This window comes from Rhinoderma darwinii, chromosome 1 (assembly GCF_050947455.1).
Source record: "Rhinoderma darwinii isolate aRhiDar2 chromosome 1, aRhiDar2.hap1, whole genome shotgun sequence".
In the NCBI taxonomy this organism is placed as follows: Eukaryota; Metazoa; Chordata; class Amphibia; order Anura; family Rhinodermatidae; genus Rhinoderma; species Rhinoderma darwinii.
Window position 1 is genome coordinate 378,281,867 of NC_134687.1, and position 17,713 is coordinate 378,299,579.

At 40.6% G+C, this 17,713-nt stretch overlaps 1 protein-coding gene across 1 annotated transcript in view; it reads right to left on the reverse strand.

Moving 5' to 3' along the window:
* Positions 1–17,713, reverse strand: part of TRPM6 (transient receptor potential cation channel subfamily M member 6) — a 180,119-nt gene that overhangs the window by 147,928 nt on the left and 14,478 nt on the right. Inside the window, exons 3-9 of the mRNA XM_075860466.1 lie at positions 15,207–15,387; positions 12,859–13,072; positions 9,958–10,082; positions 9,178–9,349; positions 6,384–6,558; positions 4,846–4,969; positions 1,628–1,700 (exon numbers count right to left, since the gene is read on the reverse strand). Of these exons, the coding sequence (XP_075716581.1) occupies positions 1,628–1,700; positions 4,846–4,969; positions 6,384–6,558; positions 9,178–9,349; positions 9,958–10,082; positions 12,859–13,072; positions 15,207–15,387 (1,064 nt within the window). The remainder of the gene's footprint in view (positions 1–1,627; positions 1,701–4,845; positions 4,970–6,383; positions 6,559–9,177; positions 9,350–9,957; positions 10,083–12,858; positions 13,073–15,206; positions 15,388–17,713) is intronic.

The following is a 17,713-nucleotide window of genomic DNA, read 5'->3' on the forward strand; positions in this document are numbered from 1 at the left end:
ACATTGACCGTCTAAACAAGGGTAAAACCATGTATCTGCAAATACATTTTTGTCATCTGTGGCATACTTAGAAGACAGGGGGCACCATAACAAAAATCAAAATGGTCCCCCAGTTATGGCTGTTTGTTCCTCCCTTGATGCCCTTTTCCTTTGCTAACAATGCTGTTCCTCTTGAGAGGGAAGTCATGCTGCAACTCTGTGGTCCAGCGCAGTCTCTCCCTGACAGCTGCTGCCGCAATAAGATTTTTGTTGGGGTTGGGAGGGATGTCGGGTGGTGCAATAATCTGCTGGGGAACCCATGCAGATCGGGGTAACAAAACCTACAACTGAACGAGCTCTGATTCAACTCTGGGGAGACTGGACACCAAATCATTGCCTATTCTAGGCGACAACAGGCAGGGCTTCAGTGCCTAGGTGAGCCAAGGGAAGCTTACCTAGGTGCACAGGTATTCCCTACTGTTAATTCAAAAATGTTGTTGCCTGCCAAGCTGTCACATAACTTGGTTTGGGTTAGCGCAGCGGCATAGCTATAGGAGCCGCAGTGGTCGCAGTTACGACTGATCCCTGAAGCCAGGAGGGCCCATAGCCCCTGCACCATGTCTGACCACAGCGCTGGGCACTGATACCAATAAGCATTAGAACATTGTATGTGCAGTTCACATATTGTTGGTATGCTGAATGGCATCAGGATCCAGTGCTGCACCCGAAGAGGACCCGCAGGCGTGAGGAGGATTAGTATATAAATACTGACTGCTGGGAACCTGTATCTAAGTCTCATGTGTGATACTGTCTGCTGTGGCCTTGTATCTAAGCCTATCATGTGTGATACTGTCTGCTGTGGCCTTGTATCTAAGCCTATCATGTGTGATACTGTCTGCTGTGGCCTTGGTATCACACATGATAGGCTTAGATACATCCGCTTAGCCAGTGTATCTAACACTATCATGTGTTATACAGTCTGCTGAGCCAATGTAACTAATCCTATCTAGTGACATAGCTATAGAGGTCGTAGTCTTATAGTTATGCGGTCTCCGATATATACGAGTAAAAAATTATCTGCAATAGCAATTCAAGTGTTTTTTATTTTGATGTTTTGTTTTTTTATGGAATTCACCCTGCAGGTTAAATAATGTTATATTGTAATAGTTTAGTCTTTTACAGATGCGGCAATACCAGTTATGTTTGTTTTCTTATTTTTTTACATTAGTTTGGAGGAAAAATGGGGAGTTTTGAACTTAATATTTTTTTCTTTTTTTTACTATAATAAAAACTTTAGTTAGCTGTTTTTTTACTTTTTTTTTTATCAGTCCCCCATAGAGGATTTGAACAAGCGATCTTTAAGCTGCTGGTACAATACAGTGATATACTTCTATATTGCAGTATATTGTTATTTTTACTTGTTCCTATTAGGCCCTGCCTCTATAATACAGTACATAGCGGACACACAAAGCAATTGGAGAGAGCACTATTAGTTAGCTTATTTTATTTTTAGATAACAAAATTTTGAACATAATAACAGCCTAAAATAAGTATGTACCAATTACTGTGACTGGGCGAAATGAAAGATCTTTACTTTACTATACAATCCAGGCTCTAACTATTACCCTGTATGAAATAGGTTTCTAACCTTTAAGAAGAGCTGTCAAAATTGCCATATCAATATCTTGTTGTTCTTCAGATTCTGCATCAAATATGGTGATCTAAGAGGAAAAAAAACATGTTTATTATTTTCTCTCTCATACGGGTTAAAGGTAAAAAGACAAAACGCAGTGAAACTCCAAGCAATTACGTTTTCTGTTACAATTAATTCTAAGTCCTGACCTTCAATTTATAAATTTATGGTAGTACAGTATAATATATATATATATATATATATACACACACACACACACACACACACACACACACACACAGTGAAGGAAATAAGTATTTGATCCCTTGCTGATTTTGTAAGTTTGCCCACTGTCAAAGTCATGAACAGTCTAGAATTTTTAGGCTAGGTTAATTTTACCAGTGACAGATAGACCTTAATCCCATCAAAAACTTATGGAGGGAGCTGAAGATCCGAGTTGCCAAGCGACAGCCTCAAAATCTTAATGATTTACAGATGATCTGCAAAGAGGAGTGGGCCAAAATTCCATCTAACATGTGTGAAAACCTCATCATCAACTACAAAAAACGTCTGACTGCTGTGCTTGCCAACAAGGGTTTTGCCACAAAGTATTAAGTCTTGTTTGCCAAAGGGATCAAATACTTATTTCTCTGTGCAAAATGCAAATAAATGTATATAATTTTGACTATGTGATTTTCAGTTTTTTTTTTTATATAATCTATCTTTCACTGGTAAAATTAACCTAGCCTAAAAATTCTAGACTGTTCATGTCTTTGACAGTCGGAAAACTTACAAAATCAGCAAGGGATCAAATACTTATTTCCTTCACTGTATATACACACACACATACATACACACACACACACACACACACACACACACACACACACACACACACACACACACACACACACACACAGTACTGTGCAAAAGTTTTAGGCCATTAGGGAAAAATACTGCAAAGTAGGAATGCTTTAAAAAAAGTAGTAATAGTTTTGTTTTCTCAATTAACAAAATACAAAGGGAATAAACAGAAGAGAAATTAAAATCAAATCAATATTTGGTGTAACCACTCTTTGCCTTCAAGGCAGCATCAATTCTTCTAGGTACACTTGCACAGTTTTTGATGGAACTCGGCAGGGAGGTTGTTCCAAACATCTTGGAGAACTAACCACATATCTTCTGTGTATGTAGGCTTCCTCAAATCTTTCTGTCTCTTCATGTAATCCCAGACAGACGCGATGATGTTGAGATCAGGGCTCTGTGGGTGCCATATCATCACTTCCAGAGCTCCTTGTTCTTGTTTACGCTTAAGATAGTTCTCAATGAAATTGGCTGTATGTTTAGGGTCGTTGTCCTGCTGCAGAATAAATGTGGAGCCAATCCGATGCCTCCCTGGTAGTATTGCATGATGGATAAGTATCTGCCTGTATTTCTTAGCATTGAGGACACCATTAATCCTGATCAAATCCTCAACTCCGTTTGCTGAAATGCAGCTCCAAACTTGCAAAGGAACCTCCACCATGCTTCACTGTTGCCTGCAGACACTCATTATTGTGTAACCACTCTCCGGTCCTTCGGCAAACAAGCTGCCTTCTGTTACAGCCAAATATTTCAAATTTTGACTCATTAGTCCAGAGCACCTGCTGCCACTTTTCTGCACCCCAGTTCCTATGTTTTTGTGCATAGTTGAGTCACTTGGCTTTGTTTCCACATCAAAAGGTATGGCTTTTTGTCCGCAATTCTTCCATGAAAACCACTTCTGGCCAGACTTCTCCAAACAGTAGATGGGTGTACCTGGGTCCCACTGGTTTGTGCCAGTTCTGGGCTGATGGCAATGCTGGACATCTTCTGATTTTGAAGGGATGTAAGAACGATGTGTCTTTGATCTGTTGCACGAAGTTTCCTTGGCCGACCACTGCGTCTACGGTCTTGAATGTTGCCCTGTTTCTTTGTGCTGGGAGAGACCTTGCTGATGTAGTATAACTACCTAGTGTCTTTTTGCTGTGCGCAGTCTTGCCATGGACCTGTGACATGAAACTGTTTTCCACAATCTCACTTTTGTAGCAGAGTTTGGCTGTTCCTCACCCAGTTGTAAGCCTCCTACACAGCTATTTCTGTTACAGTTAATGACTGTGGTTCAAACTTACATATGAAAATGATGATCATTATCACCTGTTTGGTATTATTGGTTAATACTACCCCTAACTATAAGCCTACAAAATCCAGGACTTTGTGCAAGTGTACCTGGAAGAATTGATGCTGTTTTGAAGAAAAGGGGTGGTTACACCAAATATTTGATTTGATTTAGATTTATTTTCTTTTCATTCACTTTGTATTTTGTTAATTGATAAAAAAAACAACCATTAACACTTCTATTTTTTGAAAGAATTCTTACTTTGTAGCATTTTTCCACAACTGCCTAAAAGTTTTACACCGTACTGTATATTTCACATTAAAGGCATTCAAGGCAAAACTTAAAATCAGATTTTTGTCCGTGCCCCTGGTGGTTTTTCACCCTTGGCAGCCTTACCTTCCTTAGCCCTGGTAAATTAAAAATTTCCGGACACCTTCCTTGACCAGGCTTCTCCACCAGAGGTGCTCCGGGTAAGCAGCTGGGCAGTGTGTCATGTGACCCACTACACCGGTGTGTATTACAGAGCATATGGAGTATATCATTGAAGTATTTACAATGTGGGTTAGTATTTCAACATATGCAAATTTATTTGTGTACATAAACCCTCAAATGACATCACAATATTAAAATAATGTGAATAAAGGATGAATTTATTAGAGCGGTGTCGTTCTGGCATTCTGAAACCAAATAAATCAGAAACTCTCACTGTTACCGGGATTTGTTTCAGATTTATTCAGCTAAATGAACGTCTGACCTGAGTTTCAACATCTTTGCCACTTTTTTAATGTTCACACATAGGTAAACATTGTTCCGATCAGGCCCTTCTACTCTTCCTCTTTAAATGGGACACCCCCTACCCATAAATGAAAATAAAAGTACCAAAACAAAATGTCAGTATTTTAGATGTTCTGTTCCATAAAAGTCAACATTTCTGGTAAAATTAGGACCCAAAACCCAACATAAACCAATTAAAATTAGTCAGAACTAAAATAAAATAAAAATACAGTAATGACATCTTGAGTATTTATTATTCAAATTATGGCAATTCTATGTCCATTCAACAGAAAAGGAGTTTAGAAATAAGCATTTCACTTACAGAATCACGGCACTCCATACACTCCATGAGAATAAATAAAACGTGATTAGACTTTCTATGACCGAGACTAAATGTCTTCTGTATCATTTGCAGAATTTCATCCTTCAGTTGCTCAGTAAACTCTCTATAGAAGAAAGACAGAAAGGAGAATCAGCAAAGGCACAATATGAATCATCCTACTGGACTCCCATGACTTTTACAATGTACATGTTATATTAAAGACCACAAAATCACATTAAAAAAAAATAAATTTTGTTGTACCCTGAACTTTCTAAACAGATTATTATTATTCTTTTTGGCTTTACTTGCAATACAGGTACAGCTTTTACTTTAGAAGAGGTTATGCCACCCATAACAAGTAGTGTACAACGTAATAAATTACAGGCATTACCCCCCCATGCTGTATACTGCAGCTCTGTGTGCCCAGATTGGCTACTCTGCACAGGCACAAGAATAGTACAAGCCCACTAGTTAGGCAATACATGGGGAGCAGGTTTTCTACATGGGTGTTGTACAGAAGCAGCATGGGTATAGCTTCGTTTCATACTATTCCACACTACAGGGTAATGGACTATAAAATAATAACTGCATACCAGTTCAGATCGGTCTATATTTCCAATTATGTTATACACTATCTCAATTAGAAGTCAGCCAGGTCTGTGACATTGTGAATAATGTATACATACACAATAAAGTTTTGGAGGAAAGATGTGCATTGCATAAAGGTTCCCATGTACCTTATCTTTTGCATTTTGGCTGCCGTGGTATCTTTTATGATAGTAAATAGGATTTATAAAAAATCCAGTTTATGCAATGTGGCTGAAAACCAGGCAGTTTTAGGGAATGTCCTATCTATTGAGGGCTTTTTATGATGGTTCCTTATTGACTTTCATGAGAAAAACTGTATACAAGAAGTCCTAGAAAATTTATTTAAAAATACAGCAAAAGTATTTGACAACTGCATGGTGGTTTTGCGGCGGTTTTGCGGATGTATGTGACCATTTCCTTATGTGACACAGAGAACAAAAAAGAAAAGCTTATTTTCTTGCAAAGCTAGTGATAGGATATCATTAAAGAAGCACTCTGGGGAATTTTGTTTTCCACCTTAGTTAAGTGAAAAGGTAATTAAATTTATTATCTTACTGGAGGGTTTATTTTAAAGTAAGTCAATCCGTTGGGTCAGGTGATCTGCACTTTTACTCTCTGAATTCTAAAGTATCTGCTGTGAGGACTGGAAGTCAGTCTCTTTATGCAAGCCTATGAGAGCCTCGATGAGAGTGCATAGAGAGACTGACCTCCGATCTACACAGCAGACGCTGTATTATTCAGAGAGTCAGAGTGCGGTTCCCATGACCAAACGGTAGCCAGGAACAGATTGGCCAACTTTAAAATAAAGCCACCGATAAGAGAATAAATGTCACTACCTTTTACCTGATCTAATGTAGTTAACAAATGGAGGGCAGTTTCTCCGGAGTGCTTCTTTAAAATTGCTCTATATTTACAATAAGCAAATAAAAGAGGAATGAAAACAATTTTACCTTTTATCTGCTGTGTGCTTGTGTGTGAACGCCAAGAGGTCAGCCGCTCTCCCTGTCCCTTCACAAACCACCACAGGAATGGATGGATTGCTGCGGACATATTCCCACACCATCAAGATAACATTAGGACCTCCTTCTACTACCAGGCCAACTACGGGGACACCTTGTCCCATTCCTGCCAAATAGACATCGATAGCTTTGTATTTATACATATACGCACTGTGTCTTATTATATATTACATTTATAAAAGAGTATATGCAATGGCAGACACTCACAGACCCTCTCCACCCACCTACACTGATCAGCCATAACATTAAAACCACTCACAAGTGAAATATATAACATTGATTATCACATTAAAATGGTGCCTGTCAAGAGGTGGGATGTACTGTATTAGGCAACAAGTGAACAGTCGGTTCTTGAAGTTGAGGTTTTGGAAGCAGAGAAAATAGGCAAATGTAAGGATCTGAGTGACTTTGACAAGGGCAAATTGTGATGGCTAGATGACTGGGTCAGATCATCTTCAAAATAACATGTCTTGTGGGGTTTTTCCGGTATGTAGCCAATAGTATCTACTAAAGTTGTTCCAAGGTAGGACAACCAGTGAACCCGCGACAAGGTCATGGGCGTCCAAGGCTCATTGATGCGCGAGGGAAGCGAAGGCTAGCCCGTCTGGTCCAATCCCACAGAAGCCTTATTGCGATGCATAAGTCTTTTATAGCTCATTGCTTTTCCCTCATCTCGTCCGATATTAGCCGAATCCATCAGTTCAGCTGCACTGACTGCTCTGCTGACAGCGGGCCTGTGTGCGGCTGCTGTGTGCGGGTCCTTTATCTGTGGAACTTAGATGTGATAGATATTATTGTAATCCTTTGTGTTATAGACATACAGCGTCCGCTCTCAGCTGAGCGGTCAGTACAGCTTACCAGATAGATATGGCTGACAGCGAACGATACAACTTCTTTGTAAAGAGGATACATAGAAGATATATAGTTAAATAAAAAACATAAAATTCAATTCAACAAATATTTGTAAAACACAAACATAGATTTACACCGTGTTCCAAATTATTATGCACATTGGATTTAAGTGTCAAACATTTAATTATTAGTTTTTCAATTAAACTCATGGATGGTATTGTGTCTTAGGGCTCTTTGGATCGTTGTAATCAATCTCAGACACCTGTGATAATTAGTTTGCCAGGTGTGCCCAATCAAAGGAAAACTACTTAAAAAGGACGTTCCACATTATTAAGCAGGCCACAGGTTTCAAGCATTATGGGAAAGAAAAAGGATCTCTCTGCTGCTGAAAAGTGTGAAATAGTGCAATACCTTGGACAAGGAATGAAAACATTGGATATTTCAAGAAAACTTAAGCGTGATCATCGTACTGTGAAAATATTTGTGGCTGATTCAGAGCACAGACGGGATCGTTCAGATAAAGGCATAATAAGGAAGGTTTCTGCCAGACAAATTAATAGGATTAGGAGAGCAGCTGCTAAAATGCCATTGCAAAGCAGCAAACAGGTATTTGAAGCCGCTGGTGCCTCTGGAGTCCTGCAAACCTCAAGGTGTAGGATCCTCCAGAGGTTTGCAAGTGTGCATAAAGCTATTATTCGGCCACCCCTAAACAATGCTCACAAGCAGAAACGGTTGCAGTGGGCTCAGAAATACATGAAGACTAATTTTCAAACCGTGTTGTTTACTGATGAGTGCCGTGCAACCCTGGATGGTCCAGATGGATGGAGTAGTGGATGGTTGGTGAATGGCCACCACGTCCCAACAAGGCTGCGACGTCAGCAAGGAGGTGGCTGAGTCATGTTTTAGGCTGGAATCATGGGGAGAGAGCTGGTAGGCCCCTTTAGGGTCCCTGACGGTGTGAAAATGACCTCTGAAAAGTACGTAGAGTTTATGACTGACCACTTTCTTCCGTGGTACAAAAAGAAGAACCGTGCCTTCCGTAGCAAAATTATCTTCATGCATGACAATGCACCATCTCATGCTGCAAAGAATACCTTTGTGTCATTGGCTGCTATGGGCATAAAAGGAGAGAAACTCATGGTGTGGCCCCCATGTTCCCCTGACCTCAACCCCATTGAGAACCTTTGGAGCATCCTCAAGCAAAATATCTATGAAGGTGAGAGGCAGTTCACATCAAAACAGAAGCTCTGGGAGGCTATTCTGACATCCTGCAAAGATATTCAAGCAGAAACTGTCCAAATACTCACAAACTCAATGGATGCAAGAATTGTGAAGGTGATATCAAAGAAGGGGTCCTATGTTAACATGTAACTTGGCCTGTTAAGGTTTTTTTTATTGAAAGAGCTTTTGATTTCTGTAAATATGTCCTCCTGATGCTGCAAATTCAAAAAATTACCATTTTAGTTCGCTTTACAACCTTTAAAATGTTTTGATCTCTGTTGTGCATAATAATTTGAAACAGTGCATTTTGCGTTTTTTACTTCTAAAAAAAAATCTGTTATCATTAGGAGATTTGTTCAATAAAATTTGCATTATACTCCAACGGTTGATGGCTTAAAGATTATACTGACTGTCATTTGCATCGACTATTTAGGAAAATCAGCGAAAAATAACATTTGCATAATAATTTGGAACGCGGTGTATTAAAAAAAAAAAGTTGCCTACAAAAGGTGTACATAACCTTTAAGTGGGGATACATTGTATCTCAGAGTGAACTTCTGACATTTCCCACGAAATATTTCTTGGGTAGGTTTGTAAAATATAATTCTACTGTATATTAATGTAATTATCCACACAGTAATTATACACTTACTGGTATGTATTTTCTGAAGAGATATATATTCCTCAAGGTTCCTTCTAAGTTTCTTCTCATTTCCATACTTCCCGGCAGTGCCATCATCCACCATGATGAAATGGGAATGCATACTGTTCAGAGTGGTTAGCTTACTTAGTGGGTTAACCAGGGTTTGATAAAGGCAAACTGCCTAAAAATGTAAAAATAATAATGATTATCTAAACCTGAAGCTTCATTCAGTTTTTCATATATCACTATATTGTACATTTAAGGCTTCGTTTACATCTCACATTTCGTTCTGGCGTTCCGTTGGTGCTTCCCGTCAGGATGGAAACCTGACTGAAACAAACAGAACCATAGGTTTCCGTTTGCATCACCATTGATTTCAATGGTGACGGATCTGGTGCAAATGGTTTCCGTTTGTCTCCATTGTGCAAAGGTTCCGTTGTTTTGACAGAGTGAAAAGCGTAGTCGACTACGGTATTGCTTCCTTTAAAGCGACGGAACCCTTGCACAACGGAGACAAACAGAAACCATTTGCACCAGATCCGCCACCATTGAAATCAATGGTGATGCAAACGGAAACCTATGGTTCTGTTTGTTTCAGTCAGGGCTCCGTTCTGACGGGAAGCTCCAACGGAACGCCAGAACGGAACCCTGACTCTGATGTGAACGAAGCCTAAACCATGTCTAATGACCAATTGAACCTTGAATAAATATGGAAGGCAGAGGAGGAGAGAAATTCAAGTATATGAAAACACGTTTGATAAAAGGAATAAAAATATATGGCCTACTTACATCTTTTCCAATAAGATCCTTTTGATTCTCGATAACTCCCCAAGGTGGTATCCCAATTGCACATATTTTTCTTAAGTGCTGGGAAGCATGCGCTTTTAAAGCATCACCTACATGTTTGGACACTCCTGGAAAACCAATATACAAATACTATAATATTAAGGAAGAATAATATGTTCAAAATAATGGCAAATATTCTATGTGATCAGTTCTATTTGATCTCCAGAAGAAGTTTTAAACGAAACCTGAATTTAACCCCTTAAGCCACCCGGACGATGGCAGGTGGAGAGATGAATCAGATCCTGGACATTTAACCACTTAGATGCCGTGGTCAATAGAGCTGTTAGACAGAGGATGAGGGCCCTTTGTCACCCTATCGCCCCCCCCCCAGGTTTGCCAGTGGATTTCTATGGCAGCCGAGGGTCTAATAAAATCCCCCAGGTCCTCAATGTTACAAAGGCAGGGCGCAATAGGAAGCCGTTAAAAACACAGTACACTGCAAAAATATAACCCCATTAAAAAAAAGGTTTTACGCCACTTTGTCTCCCAAAAGAAATTGAATAAAATGTGATCAAAAAGTCATATATACCCTATGGTAATGGTACCAATAAAAAGACCAGCACACTCCGCAAAAAAAAAAGCTATAACACGGATCCCTCGACTGAAACATAAAAAAAATAGTCTCAGAATTTAGTGACACAAAACTAAATAAAATGTTAACAAATTGCATTTATTTTGTGAAAGTAGTAAAACTTAAAAAAAAACTATATAAATTTTGTGTCGCCGTAATCGTATTGACCCACAGAATAAAAGTAACATCATGTGTCATTTTTACCACACATTGAACGCCGTAAAAACAAAACCCAAAATAAAATGAAGGAATTGCGGCGGGGGGGGGGGGGGGGGCTGGGTTCAATTCGAACCAACAAAATAATTTTTAAAGGTTTCTCAGTACATTCTACAGTGGAACCTCTTTGAGCCGACCACCCAAAATTGCACAAAAATAATGGCATTTTATAGAGGTGGTTCTCTAAAAGAAAAAAGAACATAGAATGCAGGTTAAAGTGTGTAATTCAGTCAGCAATGACATACAGCACACTAATTCCCCAGCATGGCTCTCCTCTCATTCCTAGGCCACAGCATGGTTCCTATCTTGGTCTCCAGAATGGCTTTCCCCTCTAATTCCTAGTCACCAGCATTTCTCCCCCCATTCATTACTAGTCTCCCAGAATGGCTCCGCTCGTATTCCTAGTCACCATCATGGCTCCCGTCTCATTGCTTACAAATAATCATAATAATAATAATACTTCGGACAAAGACCCCATCATTTCTGCTATCAGCATTCACACCTCCTCTCCTAGGCTTCATTCACATCTGCGTTGGAGGCTCCATTAGGGGCATCCGTCGCAGATCTGGCAGAGATTACCAGAGAAAATAGCGCAGCATGCTGCACTATTGTCTCCGGTAAAACGACGGACACCCCGACGGAACCCATTAAAGTGAATGGATTCCATCAGCCACCGGTGGTATTCGTCGTGCAATGGAACCGTTGCCTAACTTATTCCCTTGCTCTGCTCCTCTGACAGAGCAGAACAAAGGAACACACCGACGCAGGTGTAAGCCAAGCCTTACTTAGATATTTTGTGGTCCTTAAAGTTTTGAAGGCAACATACTATGATGCAACGCCAACTGGGACATGATGAGGATTGGGAAATCCCTTTGCTTTCAGACAGAATGACTCTAAGAAACGTTGTTACAAAGATTTAGAAATATGTCAGTGACACTTATCTGTCAACACGGAATTAAACTAGAAGACTAAAACAATAAATGGAAATCAAAGACGACCAGTGAAGCCTACAATGTATCTCATAAGGATTTAATACCCTTATGTATAATCAGGCAGAAGTTCCCACTTACATTCCACAATGTATTAAGCACACTTCATTGTTTATTTGATGAGAGATGACTAACATTATATTTGCGCAACAGGGTTAGAACAGATGAGGAGAGGCCGTAAGCTCCTTGGAGGATCAATCCTATCTATCCTATTATGTCTTTATATTATTAAAAGGTTATAATAATATAATGTATGTGTGTACTGCATTTCATATCCACAGCTCGGCAGGAGATATTGACACTTTGAAACCAAATAATATTATAATTATATACAGGTTACAAACAGTTAAAATTGAAGCAATCATTTATCTGCACAGGATTTCAGAAAGGACGTGGAACAAAGTGTATACATTACAAATGCTAGTTACTATTGTAAATCCATGTACTACTCGACTTTAAAGTGACATTATAATTCCCCAACCCGATCTGACATCTCAACAGTCGTACCACGCGCCCCCTGAATTTCATGCACAAAGTAAGATTGGCCAAGAGAACAGAATTATAGTAACACTTTAAAAAAAAATGTTAGAAACTTTTGAGGAATTATTTTGCTCATATTACTTGACTGGTGTAAAATGTACCAATATTTAACTCACTTGAATTGAGCTAAATTGAAATACACAATACTACCAATAGATTAGGATTGCCCCCCCCCTTTTTTTTTTTCTTTCTTTTTTTTTTTTTATAAACCTGTACAACCCGCTAAGAGTTGCAAGCGAAAACCCCTAATAAATACAGGTGGATATTGTCAGAAAGTGCTACAGAGGAAAGCATGACTATCTAGATCATGTAATAGTTGAAAGGGGCTGTCCCATCAGGACAATCCTTCATGACAACCCCTGTCCATATGTGCTAAATGTCCATACCCCCCCCTCTATGAGCCAGACTGGAGCGCCCCCGTGCCTCCAGTACCTCTATGTCTAACATGAACAGCTATGTATTTGAGTGGCCACTGCAAACAATTTACCAGAAGATAAAAACTACAGTATGACAGCAGGTAACAAGTACCTGTATTAATGCCTTCTGTCAGGATCCATGCCCCAGTCGTCTCCGCAGCTTTCACCAAGCCTTTGCCAAAAACCTGTTTGACTTTTGAAGGTAGCTTAAAATTCTCAACCCCTCCATGAACGGAAATCACTAGTTTGGGAAGTTCCATCTGCCATTCCTTTATCATCAGATGCATCAGTTGGTCCACAGCGGTGTCAAAGGATATTCTTATATACTAAGAACAAAAAACAAGCAGTCTGATTCTATTAAAATAGCCTTTAGCTGGAAAATAAGGTAAAGTGAATAGTGAATTGGGTAAAGCGCCTGTTTCTCAAGACATTGAGTTTGTAAAGAATGTCTTAGCAGCCAAGTGGATCTGAAGAGAATTTGTTGGCATAAAAGAACGAGTACCTTAGGCTTGATATTTAAAAAGAATATATTAATAAACAGTATGATTTGTTCACTTTGTTATATGTAGGTTTTTTCTCTGGTTACCATTAACCCCTTCCCGACATCTGACGTATCCATACGCCAAAGTCGGGTAGGGGAAGTATGGAGCGGGCTCACGCAGTGAGCTCGCTCCATAAGATGAGGGTGTCGGCTGTATGTTACAGCCGACACTTCAGAGTAACTAGTGGCATCACGCTCGAGCGCGATCCCGCTAGTTTAACTCGTTAAATGCCGCGGTCAATACTGACCGCAGCATCTAAATCGTCAGAGAGAGGGGGGCGACCCCCTCTAACAGCTCATCGCGCCCCAGCAACGAAATCGCGGGGGGGGGGGGTGATGGTTGCTATGGCTGCCTGGGGGCTTAATGAACGCCCCCAGGTCCGCCATCTTTGTACACATATTAAGCCTTGCCTCCGGCAGGGCTTAATAGGTGCCTGTCAGAATCACGATATACTGCAATACATTAGTATTGCAGTATATCGTACAAGCGATCTAACGAACGCTGGTTGAAGTCCGCTAGGGGGACTAATAAAAAAAGTAAAAAGGAGTTAAATAAAAAAAATTTGGGTGTAAAAAAAAATAAAAGTAAAAAAAAAAACCCTTTTCCCATTTTCCCCCTAGAGCATAGTAAAAAAATAAATAAACATAATTGATATCGCCGCGCCCGCAAAAGTCTGAACTATTACAATATATAATTATTTAACCCGCACGGTGAACGCCGTAGAAAAAAAAAATTGTAAACACCAGAATGTCTATTTTTTGGTCACCTCATCTCCCACAAAAAATGAAATAAAAAGTGATCAAACCGTCGCATGTACACCAAAATTTGATTATTAAAAACTGCAGCTTATGCCGCACAAATAAGCCCTCATACCGCTTAATCGACGGAAAAATAAAAAAGTTGTGGCTCTCGGAATTTGGCGATGCAGAATAAATTTTCTTTTTTACACTTAGGTTTTTACATGTAAAAGTAGTAAAATATAGAAAAAACTATATATATTTGGTATTGTCGTAATCGTATTGACCCACAGAATAAAGTTAACATGTTGTTTTAATTGCACAGTGAATTTCGTAAAAACGGCGCGCAAAAAACCATGGAGGAATCGCTGTTTTTTTCATTTTCTACCCCACAAATAATTTTTGCCCGTTTCCTAGTACATTATACGGCAAAAATAAATAGTGCTACGGAAAACTACAACTCGTCCCGCAAAAATCAAGCCCTCACAGTACTATATCGACGGAAACATAAAGACGTTATGGCTTCTGGAACGTGGGGAGGAAAAAACAAAAATGAAAATCTGAAAGTTGTTTACGACGGGAAGGGGTTAAGAAAATACATGATAGTCACATCTATTAATGTCAAACTTTCCTATTCCCCTTTTTCCTGGAGTTTTCAGAGTTTCTTCACTCCCAGTCGAGCAGCCAGGCCACAGCCACCATCAGTCAACATCGGAGCTATATAAGTACTGTATGTATGCAGTGAGCGCCCCATTGTGGGAGCTGCAACCGCCACCATGTTATCACTTCATTCGGTTTATGGAGGGGTACCCTGCTGCCATAATTGATGGAGATGTACTATACTGATATGGTTAATGGCGGTCACACTGATGTTAATGTGTATGGCATGAACTAATGTGTGGGCAGGATATGGTAGTATTATTTGGATACTGCATGGAGGTGTTATTTATGGGAGGGCTGTCTGCTGGCAATGTTTATAGGGCATAGTTGGTGGGGTTGCTCTGATGTCACTGTTAATGGAGGCAATTTTCAGTATTCATTATGGGGACATCGCCTGTATCTATGGGCCAGGCATACATAAAAAATCTCATCTCAGTGAAAATGATTCTTAAAAGGAGGCAAGCATGATTTACACAAGACATCCTAAAAAGCAAACAGGACACGGATACCATATGAAATACCTTTGCATGGTATGTGTGATGACCGTCTTGAAAATTGATGGTGCCAAAAGCATCTGTGGGGGTGGTCTTTGTATGCTTCTGCACGGACCATTCCTCATCATTTACCTCTTGTGTTGTAGAATATATTGGCCAGTCATAATCTATTCCAGGGTGGTCTCCAATTAACCTTCCACAGCAACACCTAAAAACACACATTGTTTACAACTGTAAATTCATTAGTGGTGTTGAGCTAGAACACATTTTGGCATTTTCTTCCATTAAGGGTAAGGCCACAGGGTCCGTCGTTACGGTTTTGTTTGAAAACCGCACGCGGTCAACTGCATGTGTGTTTTGTCTCTGTAAGGCCTCATTTACACGAGCGTGTGCGTTTTGCGCGCGCAAAAAACGCTGCGTTTTGCGCGCGCAAAAGGCACTTGGCAGCTCCGTGTGTCATCCGTGTATGATGCGCGGCTGCGTGATTTTCGCGCAGCCGCCATCATAGAGATGAGGCTAGTCGACGTCCGTCACTGTCCAAGGTGCTGAAAGAGCTAACTGATCGGCAGTAACTCTTTCAGCACCCTCGACAGTGAGTTCCGATCACAATATACATCAACCTGTGAATAAAAAAAGATGTTCAAACTTACCATGAACTGCCTGCTTCCTCCAGTCCGGTCTCCCGGCCGTTGCCTTGGTGACGCGTCCCTCTCTCGTCATCCGGCCCCACCTCCCAGGATGACGCCGCAGTCCATGAGACCGCTGCAGCCTGTGATTGGCTGCAGCCTGTGCTTGGCCTGTGATTGGCTGCAGCCTGTGCTTGGCCTGTGATTGGCTGCAGCTGTCACTTGGACTTAACTGTCATCCCGGGAGGTCGGACCGGAGTTATCGGTAAGTCAGAACGTCTTTTTTTTTTTACAGGTTCATGGATTTTCGGAGCGGAAGTCACTGTCCATGGTGCTGAACGAGTTTAACGCTTTCAGCACCGTGGACAGAGACTGTCTCCTGACGTCGCGTACCCGAACATTTTTTACCGGTTTCGGTCAAAACGAGTTTGGCCGAACCCGGTGAAGTTCGGTGCGCTCATCTCGAATTTGACACTCCGTTTGGATGTTTGTAAACAGAAAAGCACGTGGTGCTTTTCTGTTTACATTCAGGAGTTTGACAGCTCTTGCGCGAATCACGCAGTTCGCACGGAAGTGCTTCCGTGCGGCATGCGTGGTTTTCACGCACCCATTGACTTCAATGGGTGCGTGATGCGCGAAAAACGCACGATTTTAGAACATGTCGTGAGTTTTACGCAACGCACGCGCACTGCGCAAAATTCACGCATCGTCTAAACAGCCCCATAGACTATTATAGGTGCGTACGACACGCGTGAAAAGCACGCGCGTCGCACGCGCGTATAATACGCTCGTGTAAATGAGGCCTAATGCTGCAGTTCTGTTGCGTTTATAAAGGAAATAATTGATGGACATTGTTTTCACCCGTGTTAAAGTTTGTTAGGTGCCCCCCTTATGTAGTTCATTAACAAAGCATTGCAGAACTGTTAGCAAAAACATTATGAAGATGCAGTTAACTGCACAAAAAACACATTGTAATATAAAAGCAGCAGTCTGTCCATAACAATAATTTCACCATTGACTTCTATTGAAAAATGACTTGCTGCGGTTTAAAAACGCAACATAAACGGTTGCCGCACCATGTGGCCTTACCCTTATTCTAGATAAATACAGTTTTTTAGCTTGTGCAGGTTTTCCTATATCTCACAGCTATGTTTTAGCATTGTATTTAAACTGAAGGTATTTTTCTCTCAATTTTTTTATGGTCCTCTAACTTTTGAAAAAAATTTAAAATTAGAGCCCAGTGGGCATCCACTTTCAGACATACATACACAAACCTTCTGTTGTGTGATCACATTGTGGTAAATACTACACACTCTCCATCTCACACTCTCATACACTGCAGAAGCCCAGTACTTCCTATCCCCCTCTCCCCACTCCAGGGTGTCATGTCTTCTTAGTCCTCCCTCTTTCTCCCTGGTACTGCTGAGATGTTTCTTCTCAGTCACTGCAGCTGCTGTGGGACATCTGAGAAAGATAGAATATAGCAGCAGGATCAATCACTGCAAGAGAACAACCTGTGTGCTCGGGGGCCTAACTAGCTAAAGGGGTTGTCCAGGATTAGAAAAACAGGTCTGCTTTTTTCACAGAAAGAGCACCTCTCATGCCCAAAGGCTGTATCTGGTATTGCAGCTGGTCCCTATTCAAGTGAATAAAGCTGAGCTGCAGTACCAGACAAAGCCTCAAGACAAGAGTGAAGCGGTTTCTGGAAAAAAAAGCAGACCCCTTTTTCCAATCCTGGTCAATCATATTGGGCAATTGCCTAGAGCCCCTCTTTCCTATGGGCCATCGAGGGCGAGAAGCCCAGAGCAAACGGAGAGTGAAGTGGAAAAACAATCTGCTTCACTGTCAGTTCCAGTTGTTTGGCAGAGTGCTCATTAAGGCCTGATTCACACAAGCGTATTTTATGTC